This window comes from Artemia franciscana, chromosome 3, assembly GCF_032884065.1.
Source record: "Artemia franciscana chromosome 3, ASM3288406v1, whole genome shotgun sequence".
In the NCBI taxonomy this organism is placed as follows: domain Eukaryota; kingdom Metazoa; phylum Arthropoda; class Branchiopoda; order Anostraca; family Artemiidae; genus Artemia; species Artemia franciscana.
This window is the reverse complement of record NC_088865.1, coordinates 3,288,744-3,301,804: the sequence shown is the minus strand read 5'-3', so window position 1 is coordinate 3,301,804 and position 13,061 is coordinate 3,288,744. Positions and strand designations below refer to the sequence as shown.

General features: G+C 35.3%; 1 protein-coding gene across 1 annotated transcript; it reads left to right on the top strand.

Annotated features, from left to right (window-relative positions):
- Positions 1-7: 7 nt before the first annotated feature.
- On the top strand, positions 8-9,079 carry LOC136024688 (uncharacterized). The gene is made up of 3 exons (XM_065700106.1): positions 8-18; positions 7,385-7,540; positions 7,588-9,079. Exons 1-3 carry the CDS (start codon positions 8-10, stop codon positions 7,982-7,984), a joined length of 564 nt encoding a protein of 187 aa, XP_065556178.1. The 3' UTR covers positions 7,985-9,079.
- Positions 9,080-13,061: the final 3,982 nt, after the last annotated feature.

Genomic DNA, 13,061 nt, shown 5'->3' with positions numbered 1-13,061 from the left:
ACATAATATGGCAGCTAAGTAAGTAAAATATGTGCTGAGGTTTTTTCTTTACTAGATTTCAGCTATCTCTGCAACCGTGATACCAATTATCCGTTACTGTGGGCTGGAGTTCGTTCTTTATTAGAAAATGGAAAAAAAGATGCCATCGATGCAGAATATTGTGCATGGAGCCACTTTTTTGTTTTTCAAGCTAATATATTTTGCTCTTTAGTCAAGTCAAGAGACGGCTAGTTTCCTATATGGGGGTATTGAACTAGGTTGTTCTAATAGTGTACTTTTTTTTATGGCACTGGGTAAATACCAAGTGCTATATAGCAATCGCAAATTCTGTTGGTCTATCGGTCCCGGTTTTGCTAGTTTAGGCACTTCCAGATAAGGTAGGACGATGAAATTTGGCAGACATTTCAGCGACCAGAGCAGATTAGATTAGATTACAAATTGTCGTTACCCCGATTCGACCATCTGGGGAGGGAGTGGGGGGACGGTTAATTCGAAAAAATTGAGGCATGTTTAGCTTACGAGCGGGTGATCGGGTCTTAATGAAATTTGGTATTTAGAAGGATATCGTGTCTCAGAGCTCTTATTTTAAATCTCGACCGGATCCGGTGACATTGGGGGGAGTTTGAGGGGGGAACCTAAAATCTTGGAAAGCGCCCAGAGTTGAGGGCTCGGGGTGAAACTTGGTTGGAAGAATAACCACAAGTCCTAGATATGTGATTGACATAACCGGAATGGATTCGCTTTCTTTGGGGAGTTGGGGGGAAGGGTTAATTCTGAAAAATTAGAAAAAATGAGGAATTTTTAACTTACGAAGGAGTGATCGGATCTTAATGAAGTTTCATATTTAGAAGGATCTCGTAAATCAGATCTTTTATTTTAAATTTCGACCAGATCCAGTATCATTGGAGGGAGTTGGGTGGGGGGACCAGAAGTCTTGGAAAAAGCTTAGAGCGGAGAGATCAGGATGAAACTTGGTGGAAAGAATAAGCACAAGCCCTAGATACGTGATTGACATAGCCGGACTGAATCCGCTCTCTTTGGGGGAGTTGGAGGGGGTTTTAATGCGGAGAAATTAGAAAAATTGTGGTATTTTCAACTTACAAACGGGTGATCGGATCTTAATTAAATTGATATTTAGAAGGATATCGTGTTTCAGAGCTCTCATTTTAAATCCCGACCGGATCTGAGTACATTGGGAGGAGTTGAAGGGGTAAACCTAAAATCTTGGATAGCGCTTAGAGTGAAGGGATCGGGATGAAACTTGGTGGGAAAAATAAGCTCAAGTCCTAAATACGTGACTGAAATAACTGGAACGGATTTGCTCTCTTCGAGGGAGTTGGGGGGAGGGTTCATTTTGAAAAATGAGGTCATTTTTAACTTGCGAAGGAGTGATCGGATCTTAATGAAATTTCATATTATGGAGGAACTTGTAAATCAGATTGTCATTGGGGAGAGTTGAAAGGAGGAGGGGACCGGAAATCTTGAAAAACGCTCAGAGTGGAGAGATCGGGATGAAACTTGGTGGGAAGAATAAGCACAAGTCTTAGATACGTGATTGACATAACCGGACTGAATCCGCTGTCTTTGAGGGAGTTGGTCAATTCTAAAAGAAAATAGAAAAATTGAGGTAAGTTTAACTTAAGAGCGGGTAACCGTTCGTGAGGTATTTTTAAATTTAATATTTAGAAGGAGATTGTGTCTCAGAGCTCCTATTTTAAATTCCGACCAGATCTGGTGACATTGGGGGAGATTTAGAGGGGGAAACCGGAAATCTTGGCAAACAAACTTGGAGGGTAGTATAAGCAAATGTCGTAAATACGTGATTGATGCAACCGGATTGGATCCACCCTTTGGGGGAGTTAGGGGGGTCCAGCGCTTTGGCGAGTTTGGTGCTTCTGGACGTGCTGGGACGATGGAAATTGGTAGGCGTGTCTGGGACCTGCACAAATTGACTTGATAAAGTCGTTTCCCCAATTCGACCATCTGGGGGAGGGTCTGAAGGGAGAGGAAAAATTAGAAAAAATGAGGTATTTTTAATTTACGAGTGGTTGATTGGATCTTAATGAATTTTGATATTTAGAAGGACCTCGTGTCTCAGAGCTTTTATTTTAAATCCCGACGGGCATAATCTATTGATTCTTAGAATTTCGCTAGAGCTCATGCCATATCAGCTCTTGGCTCTTCCGACCTCGTCACAAGTGTCATATGAGATCTTGTTATTTGACTAATTTTAACAGTTTAGGGCAATATTATTTTTTACTATCGGACGTGGTCGTCTCTTACTAGGTTGCTAGCTATCGCTGTAACTCGGATTTTTTTCTTTTCAACGTCGCTTCAATTAATATGGGGTAGAAGTCGGTCCTTCCAGTAATATTTTTTGCCGTCGATGCAGAATATCGTACTTGGAGGCACTTTTCTTGTTTTTCAAGCTAATGTATTTTGCTCATTAGTCAAGCAAAGGGACAGTTAGTTTCCTATATGCGGTTAGCTAGTGCTCAGGAGAAAAATACGGAAAAAAAGATGCCTTTGATGCAGAATATCGTGGTTGCAGTCACTTTCCTTGATTTTCACGCCAATATGTTTCCGTTGTTGTTCAAGCCAAGGGGTTACGGACAAGGCAGTTCTAATAGCGTACTTCTTGTTTTGATCTGACTATTTTCTAAGGAGTAATAGGTTATTATATTTCTTAGTATTGGACATGACCGTCCCTTACTAGGTTGCAACCCGAACTAGACGGGAAAAAAATCTTCAAAGCAAATTACAAACAGGTTAAAGCCTATGGCTTTTTCTTATTTGCAATAGTAAGAGACAGCGTACTTCTTGTTTTGATCTGACTCTTTTCTAAGGAGTAATAGGTTATTATATTTCTTAATATTGGACATGACCGTCCCTTACTAGGTTGCAACCCGAACTAGACGGAAAAAAAATCTTCAAAGCAAATTACAAACAGGTTAAAGCCTATGGCTTTTTCTTATTTGCAATAGTAAGAGACAGCGTACTTCTTGTTTTGATCTGACTCTTTTCTAAGGAGTAATAGGTTATTATATTTCTTAGTATTGGACATGACCGTCCCTTACTAGGTTGCAACCCGAACTAGACGAAAAAAAAATCTTCAAAGAAAATTACAAACATGTTAAAGCCTATGGCTTTTTCTTATTTGCAATAGTAAGAGACAAAATTCTGAGAATAAGCCAGTTAAGTAACAAACCAGTTACGTTGGTTTGTTCTTTACTAGGTTATAGTCATTTCTACATCCTTGATACCGATAGAACTTCTATAATCTCAATTTGTAATTAGCTATATTGATTATTGATCCTTTATATAATCAAAGCCTGAGTGGTGCAGTGGATAGTGTGTTGGAAGTTTACTCTAAAGGTTGGAGGTTCAATTCTCACCAGGGGCTGTTCTTACACATTTGTCAATTTAAAGTCTAAACAAAACTCCTATTAATGACTGCTACATGAGATGCTCTTCACTTACACCATTTATGACGAAATATGTCGATCCTTTATGTGAAAATTTACACAACTTACATTTATAATTAACTATACCTATTCTTTATGTAATTTTTATAACTTGTAGCTCACTTAAACTACCCTGTAGATAAATGCTGTAATTCCTTCTTTTACATATTAAATTAATTGCTATGGGCAAGAGTTCTTTCTTTACCAAAAACTAGCTACCGCTGCAACCTGGATCTTCACTGGGAAGTTTTTCATTTACTATGGGCAACAGTTCGTTTGTTAATATAACCATTACATAAAATACTGAAGTTTTAGGATAGAGTTTATTGTTTATTCAATTGCTTTATTACCCAAAGGTACTAGATGTAGAAATTTTCTTTAAAATAATTCATTAAATAGCTCTCTATGATGTTCCAGTTCCCCTCTATCTGAGGGGAACAGACAGAAGTAAAAGATGTCATTCATGCAGATATTGTAGTTCAAGCAATTTATCTTGTTTTTCAAGCCAATAGATTTTCCTCGTTATTCAAGCCAAGGGGTGGTAAGTTTCCTTTTTAGGGGGTTTCGAACAAGACGGTTTTAACAATGTACTTCCTGTTTTGATCTGACACTATTTTCAGGAATTTTAGGCTATTACATTTGTTAGTATTTGACGTGATCGCCTCTTACTAGGCTGCTAGCTATCGCTGCAACCCGAATCATTAGGTATTTTTTTTAAAACACCTTTTCAACTTTTGGTACTATGTGCTATGGTTGCATAGCATCTTCGTATACAAGATGATTAATGACTTCATAATCGTAGGTTACGAGCCTAAACGACGTTATAGTGAAACTATATGATGATGTTAGGTGCAACAACATTAGAACAATTATGAAAAGCTGAAAGGTAAGGTCAGATATGAAAGTTAACAAGATTTTCAAGACTATATCAAATATGGTTTAAAGGGTGGTGTGCTTGATTGTAAAAAAAAAAAAAAAAAAAAAAAAAAAAAAAAAATACTATTTGTAAGGAGACACACAAGTTCTGTCTACACGCGTAGGTACATTAATTTCTAGAAACAGTCCAGACGAGATTAGATAATTCACTAGACTTACAGTTTAAGAATCACACATCCTATTAAATAGGAATTGAAATTGTTAGTAAGGAATACAATTCTGCACTATTGGGATTTGATCCATGAGGGACAATAAAAATTTGTGAAATTCCTCATATGACGAAAATGGTGATTTGTAACATGTTGTCCCTAATATAATAGAATTCTTGATTGTATGTTATATTTATATATACTCCTAGTCCCTGTCTCTACCTGTGAAGCCCAAGCTTTAGCAAAATTGTAACCAGGAATTACCAATAAGGAGTTTCTTATTGAGTTCAGCCATGTTACAGCTAAGGTTATCACCTGAAAAATATGTTTACCGCCAACTCAGACACAAAATGAAAAAGAAATGAAAATGAAAAACAATAAGAAACCCTCAATTGTCTTGTAACACAGATTTTTAAATCAACAGAGTAAAAATACTTCAAATTCTATAACACACATTAATCATTCGTCACATTTTTTCACCCTAAAGCCCAACTGTACTTCGCACAAAACTTTGTCGACGGTTCTTCTTTCATCAAAAAAGAAAGGTCCTCAAAATCAGAGGCACTAAATGTACTTATCTGTCCTAATTAGAGATGGGAGGGGGAGTAGTTAAATTAGCACTTACAAAAACCATATATATGATACGATAAAATTCCCTACTTTGGTAGTTTCCACACCACTGAAAAAATATATTTGGAACAGAAAAAATAAGACTTCAGTAATAATTAATGATTATTACAGTAATAATTACTGTGAAGTCACTAGCACGTCACCCACTCTGGTCACCCCTCTGGTTAAATCTAACCAATAACCAATTTGGTTTCTAAGAAACCAAAATCAATAACAATGCAAATATCTCAGTCAATCATATCAAAATTCTTAATCAATAGCTACTAGCAAATTTATTCATACCCTACATGAAAGTATAGTTAAACTGTAGTCTTGTCCTGGTTACAGCGCCAGCTGCAATTTAGTGAGGAACGAACTTTAGTGACCAAAAGTTTAAAAAAAGTCAAAAAAAGTTAAAGTTAAAAAGTTAAAAAAATTTAAAAAAGTTTAGTTACCAAAAGCCTTAATGACCAAAGTTTTAAAAACGTGTTGAAGAAAACTAACTAGTTCTAAACAAAAAATTCCAGTTGTATGTGATTCAGGAAGATGAGGCGCCATTTGGGGGGGGGGGGGTCAGGGGTGGGCAAATGCCCACCCCAGATTTTCCAGGGGGCCCAAGCTTCCACCACAAAGGGCCCTTTGCCGGCCATAATAATCCATTATGTCCAACATAATCGATTCTGTCCAATTGATTTGAAATTACTGCACGCCTATTAACCAAAGAGCGTAATTACTTGACGACCCTTGGGGAAATTACGCTATTTGCTATTAATCATTGTAAACTTTGAAAGTAGGTAAGATACATAATAAAATTCTCGAGTACTGTCAAATGCCCATTTCCTAGATGATTACGCGATACGAATTGAGTTGGGGGGGGGGGGCAAGATGGAGTTCATGCCCACCCCAAGATCTGGTCCAAATGGCGCCTCTGTCAGGAAGTATCGACTCGTTCCAACTGCAAAATACAATCTCGAAAACAATCGTATAATAATATCAGAAAATAACCTTTAACCCCTCATAAATGTCACCAGGTTGAAACAAAAATTACGCCATTAGAATTATCTTGTTCAAAATGTAATTTTTGTAAGAAGGTAATTTGCTTGAACAAAAACGAAAATCATTTTTTTCCACGGGTTGAACTAATGTATCCCCTTTTTTTCAATCTTGACTGCTTTAAAAATTTAATTTTTGGACAAAAACCGTATCTTTGTATACAGGATGATTTTATATTAGGTAAAAATTATATCAGAATTCAAAACAAAATTATTTCAGGTCATAATTTTTCCATCTTTAGAGAATTATTTCAGGTCATTATTTTTCCATCTTTTAGAGAATAGTGGAGCGTTTTGGATTAGTTTCACTGGAGAAAAAAAAGGAAAATGTAGATGTCACAGTATTCTTTACAAGATTGTCTTTTGCACTTTAGGATAAAATAAATATTCTTTCTTCCTCTTAGTTTGCCATATAGAGGGGTGGATCAGCAAATTTCTCAGGGTTGCAAATAGTATTGGAAATCGACGTCACAACTATGAATATATTATTCTCAAAATGAGTTTTCGAGCAGTATGACAATTTTGTTCTGAGGTTGCAAAATACAGAAACTTTATACAGAAAACAATAATAATTTTAACTTTTTTTTAGAGAGAGATAAGTTTATTATTAAATACAAGACAATACAAAATCCAATTCAAAATTTGAATCACAATACACTTTATTTCCCCTTGAAAGGCTCCATGGCCAGGGATACAATACGAAGCCCCACAGTTTTCTTTTTGTAAGCCTAATGTCTTATCTTAAGAGCCTAATGTCTTATCTTAATCTCATATATATATGTTCCATAATCAACATTATTAAAATGAAAAATATAAGTATATTATATCTTTTGTTCTGCAATTCTGTTTATGGAGAAGATAATCAAAGGGTAAATGCTGATATTTGAGGAACTACAAATTTTATTGTCCTCAAATATCACATGTGATGGTAGTAGAGACAGTGGTAAAATTTTAGCATACTCCCTTTTTGGCGACTAGAAAGACTCGTATTGGAAAAAGTTTTTTTACACCGATGAATAAAAATATACTTTTGCCAAAAGATTTTACCCAGGATGGGTCCTTAGAATCTATCACAATCTGCCATCACAAATCATTTGTGAGCTAGAATCAACTAATGTAAGGTTTTGTAATATCACTTCATTGGGTTCTGATTACATTACAAGAAACTTCAAAGATATCAAGAGGCAGTGATATCTCCATCAAGAGGCAAAGATATCTCCACACAAAGAGTGTGGAGATATTTGGCCTTACTTGACCCGAGTACTGAAGTAGTAATGTTTAGAGATAGCGATGCAATAATGCTGCAAAAAGACGTGAACGCTGCCACTCAGCGTTCCACTCAGCTCGATTGTATCACTCAGCTCGACTCACACTCATATGGCTCCACTCGGCTCGATTGTATCATGTTATGCGAGACCATTATTACCATGGAGTTCCAATTTTAGCAGGTATGTTTGGGGTCAAGTTGGGTCAACAGAGGAAAGAAATCCGAAAATACGCTTCAGAGTTGATATATCGCTCAATAGGCGATCAAAATAAAAACACTGACCAGAAACTGCTTGCAGAAATATTTTGGAATCATGTCAGCAAAAACTCTACAGTTCATGATGCTTACTTCTGTGAGAGTTTTAAAGTATGCCAACGCGAAATTCGGCCATTTCCTACTAAAAGGAAGTCCCTCACATTTGTTGGTAATACACAAAATAACCGAGTGAACAAAGCTTGTCCAGTCGAATGCAGACCCAAAAACCACAAAGATTGGCTGTTCTGTTAGTAGTACAATCAAAGGTTCTTTGTTAAAAACATGGATTTAATGCCTGTATAGGTTCTAAATGACACAGAAAAAGTATCGACAGATGCAAGTAGGCAGTACTTTGGGAAAATGTATGGAAATAGAGCCACATGTAATGCCAAAGCTAACAAGAATTGTGGCAGTCAACATGGTAATAGATAGGCAGACCAAAAAGCAATTTTTTGTTTCAAACACCCTAGAAAAACCTCTACTAGTGGCGTAAAAATAAAGCACAGAGATTACTCAAAAAATCTGTCTGTAATTTACTACGGTTTATTGTATCTAATTATTATTAACTATTTGTTACTTATTTTCTTTAAAAAATGACAGATAAAATAAGTTTAGTACCTTCAATACCTTAGTAAGGGGTTTGTGACATCATAATGGTATAGTACATGATGGAAGAAATATAGACCTGAAAGGTTTCTTCCTATTAATCAAAGTCTAGTGAGACCAAATGACATCAGCATTGAAAAAAAATTGCAAAGAACCGCATTTTTAAAAGGAAATGCAATTTGATATATTATACAATGAATGTCGTCATGGTTTTATTAGAAAGAACTATGACGTAAATAGAAAAAGGCAACTTAAATGATAAAAAAAGAGCAAATTAACACCAAAAAGCAATTTGGGAGCTTCTTACTTCATAGTGATTATTTTTGTGTAATTTGTATTTGGGGTACGATATTGTAAAAAAAAAGTGTGTTTTCTATTCACAGAGAACCAGGTTAAGGGTAAGGGGTTAATGTTAAGGGGTAAACATGCATAGCAAACGACGTTTCTACGACCTAGCAGTCAAATTCATGTTGTAAAATTTCGTTTTGAGAGACAGTATAAGAGTTAGTTATACCGTCTTAGTTATTTCTATTATGAGTTTGAAGAGCTCAAACTGAGTCCAACTGTTTAAACTGAGTTTGACAAACTGAATAAAATCTTGGGTATTTGAGGTGATTAAGAGACTCAGCCAGTTTCATATGAGTCTACTTTCGATTTTGATTTAGCGTTTGGAGTTTCATAAACTAAGCTAAAGTCCTTCCCTTCGGAAAGTTATTAGTTATTTTACTTATTTATCTATTTACTAGCCCCAACACCTAGTTGGTGGGGGCGTTTCGCCCCCCCCCGCGCGTGTAAGTCGTTACGCACTATTGTAGTTGTGTCCCACCTGTGAATATAGAAATATATATATATATATATATATATATATATATATATATATATGTTTTTAACTACGTAAAACTTGCGAATATACAACATTCTTCGATGTCCCATTGTCTGTGCATATAAATAGATTGTCAGGTTTACCGACTCTTGAACATGCAACATAGAATTGTCCATGGGAAAAGCAATCCGTATTCAGATCTATACCTGATTATTCTAATGATTGCCCTTGAGCTTTGTTGATGGTGATTGCAAATCGAACATTCCCTGTGTCCCCGTCGTCATTTATATATCCCCCTGTGCCCCCGGCATCCCCTTGTAGTTGTGTCCCTGTGTCCCGGTCGTCATTTATATTCCCTGTGTCCCGGTCGTCATTTGTGTCCCGGTGTCCCGGTCTGTAATTTATCTTCGAGTGTCCCGGTCGTTATTTATATCTCCCAGTCGTTATTTGTGTCCCAGTGTCCCAGTGTCCCAGTCTGTAATTTCTCTTTGACTGTCCCGGTCGTCATTTATATTCCCTGTGTCACGGTTTTTAGTTTTCTTTTTCTCCTTTATTTTTCAGTTTTTTCCTTTTTTTAGTTTTTTTTCTTTTTCAGTTTTTAGTTTTTTTATTAGTTTTTGTTTTTTTTTCTTTTTAGTTTTTTGTAGTTTTTACCTTTTTCTAGTTTTTTACCTTTTTTTAGTTCTTTTTTAGTTTTTTAGCTTTTTTAGTTTTTTTAGTATTTTCTTTTTATTTTTTTTGTAGTTTTTACCTTTTTTAGTTTTTTTTCTTCTTTTGTATTAATGCTAAAGCCAAGGTTCGAACCTGGAACTTCTCGGACCTGGAACCTGGAGCATAAAGTTTTACCAACTCAGCTACTTCGGCTTGATTTCTTGCTGTTCTTGTGATTCCTCGGCACGCTTTCTTTTCTTACTTTCTCTATCAGCCGCAAGTTTTTTGGCATAGACTCTTTGAGCAGCTTTCTCGGCTGTTGCCATTGTGGGTTCTTCAGTCATTTTACAATTAAAAATTTTTCCGTCCACGATCTTCTTACAATTAAAAATTTGTCTTTGAACGACTTTCTTAAATACCTTTTATGACGTCATCGTCACAACAAACATGACGACAACTAACTTCATGACGACATGACGTCACTCGACAGACATAACCCACAAACAACTTATTTTTATATGTATAGATTATTGTTAATGTTGTTGTTTTTGTGTGGGGGGGGGTCTTTTTCTCGGGTTTTGATTTCCCTCCTGTTGTCCCATTGCCGGTTGAAAAAAATTGGTATATCGTCGGGTTAGGTGTCTGCTGTGGCGTGGTGAGTAATTAATATTATGTCTATTATATTTTTCTCTTTCTTCTTTGTCATATGTTTCTTTGATTGATTATCAATTTATTTCTTTAGTGGTTTTATCTCAGCAAAACCAGCTTGTCTCTCTACCTGATATTTTGTATATTTAGTATCTTATGTATGATTAAAAATAAAAGTACCTGAACCTGTTAGTCCGTTTGTCGTATTTTTTTTCAAATTTTCTTGAATAAAACATTCTTTCAATATTTTTAATTCTCGGAGATTGTTGAACATGATCACACTTTAAGATTTGAACCTCTTTTTATGTTTTTTTTTTTTTTTATCCACTGTTTAGCCCTGTCTCGTTAATTATATTAGCCCCTACGAGAGTTAAATACACATATGAAAACCAACAAAAATGACTGTAACTCCTTTTTAACATAAACCGTATTAACTTGATACTTATAGAGAATAAACGAAAAAACATCCAGACAGTAAAGGTTTAAAACACTAAAGTGTTATTTCTAAATTTTTTGTATTTATAATAAGGAGCTAAGAAAGACTACATAATTCTCAAATATTTTAATTAATTACAATCTATTCGAATCTAAAGATTCTAATCATTAATAATTAATTAGAACTAATTAATTAGATAACATAATTCTCAAAGATGTTCCGCAGAACTTCGACCTCTTTTTTTCTCGAGTTGATAATCACCAACTAGGATTTTGCCAGCATTTATTCTATAGTTCTATGAATCATTTTGTTGTATCCATTTCAAATAATTCTTCTTCTTAGTTTTATATTGTAAAAGAGATTACATTTTGCTTAAAATTTAGAAATTTTAATTTTGAAACCATGCGAGAGATACATGCTTTACAGCTTAACAAAGTACATAATATGGGAATCTCTCCATAAGCAGCGACCTAATAGACACTTCAAGGAACAATTCTAGCCTAGAAATAGACTCTTTGCTTATTTCCAGATCTTTAATGTTATAAGACTGATTTTATCAACAAATTTAATCTTTGAACATTTTATTTTTCTTTTGGAAATAGGAGCTTTTGGCTAAACTAGCCTTTTTTGCAATATAAGCGTACTTTATTTCTCACATATCCGACAAGATTTGAATTTTTTTTTCGTATTGCTTCAAACATGTTTTTGCAATAATGTAATTCCCCAGGAGATCAAAAGAATTCAAAAGAAAATAGGATTGTGGATAAAACAAAGAAAATAATCTGAAAGTGACAAGCGGGTCTATGGCCAGTGAAAGAAACGAAGAGAACAAAAATCAAACGAATATTTCGCCCGTACAAAACAAGAAGTCTTCAGCGTAGAATTAAAAAAAAACAAATAGAACCTAAAATTAAAACAATATATATAAAATTTTTTATAAAACTAGAACATATTAAATAAAATATAAATTTTAGCATAAAGCCTGTTTTCAGATTCTTTTTTGTTTTGTCTTGGCTGGCCAGTTCAGCTTTAGATCTTTTATTGACTGTGGATAAGAATTCAAATTTGGTAAAGTAACTCAAATCAATTTTCCACTGATTAAAAATAATATTGGAATGAATAATACGCATTAAAGGGTTGGGTCTTTTACAATGTTCCCTCACCCTGATCCAGGGAAAAACATTAAACTTACAGCCAAAGGGGTTGCAATTGCAATAGGTACATAGACCAAAAGAACTACCTATTTGTTCTCATTGTACGTGCAATTAACTAACTGTGGAATCTCTTGTGTTCTATTGATTTATTATCAGTTTTGGTAGTTAAGATAATGCGAAGATCGCCCCCCCCCCGCGCGCGTAAGTCATTACGCGCCATATTGGTTACGCGCCATTGTAGTTGTGTCCCTGCGTCCCACCTGTGAATATAGATAGATATTAATATATTTTTAACTACGTAAAACTTGCGAATATACAACATTCTTGGCTGTCCGATTGTCTGTGCATATAAATAGATTGTCAGGTTTACCGACTCTTGAACATGCAACATATAATTGTCTATGGGAAAAACAATCCGTATTCAGATCTATACCTCATTATTCTAATGATGTGTTCCTGTGTCCGGGTCGTCATTTATATTCCCTGTGTCCCGGTCGTCATTTGTGTCCTGGTATCCCAGTTTGTAATTTCTCTTTGAGTGTCCCGGTCGTCATTTATATTCCCTGTGTCCATGTGTCTCGGTCGTCATTTATATATCCCGCCTGTGCCCCCGGCGTCCCCATTGTAGTTATGTCCCTATGTCCCGGTCATCATTTATATTCCCTGTGTCCCGGTCGTCATTTGTGTCCCGGTATGTAATTTCATCAGTTGACAAACATGACGTCAGTCGACACACAAACATGACGTCACTCGACAGACACACACACACACACACAGACAACTTATTTATATATATATATATATATATATATATATATATATATATATATATATATATATCTTTCATTGACTATATCACATTCTCGGCCAGTTCTTAAAAGAAAACTCAATTTTTTTTTAACTGAAGATTTTTGACAATTTCTCATTTTTTGTTTTCCTGCTTATCAGCCCTGATTACGGCAGGGCTTGTTTTAGGTTTTTTTTCAACTTGATATTATATCACATTCTCGG

What these genes read in the sequence shown, in the direction of transcription:
- LOC136024688 (XM_065700106.1), top strand. An exon ending in GACGTGAACGCTGCCACTCA is followed by an intron (nt 7,541 to 7,587) that starts GCGTTCCACTCA and finishes ACTCACACTCAT; the next exon opens with ATGGCTCCACTCGGCTCGAT.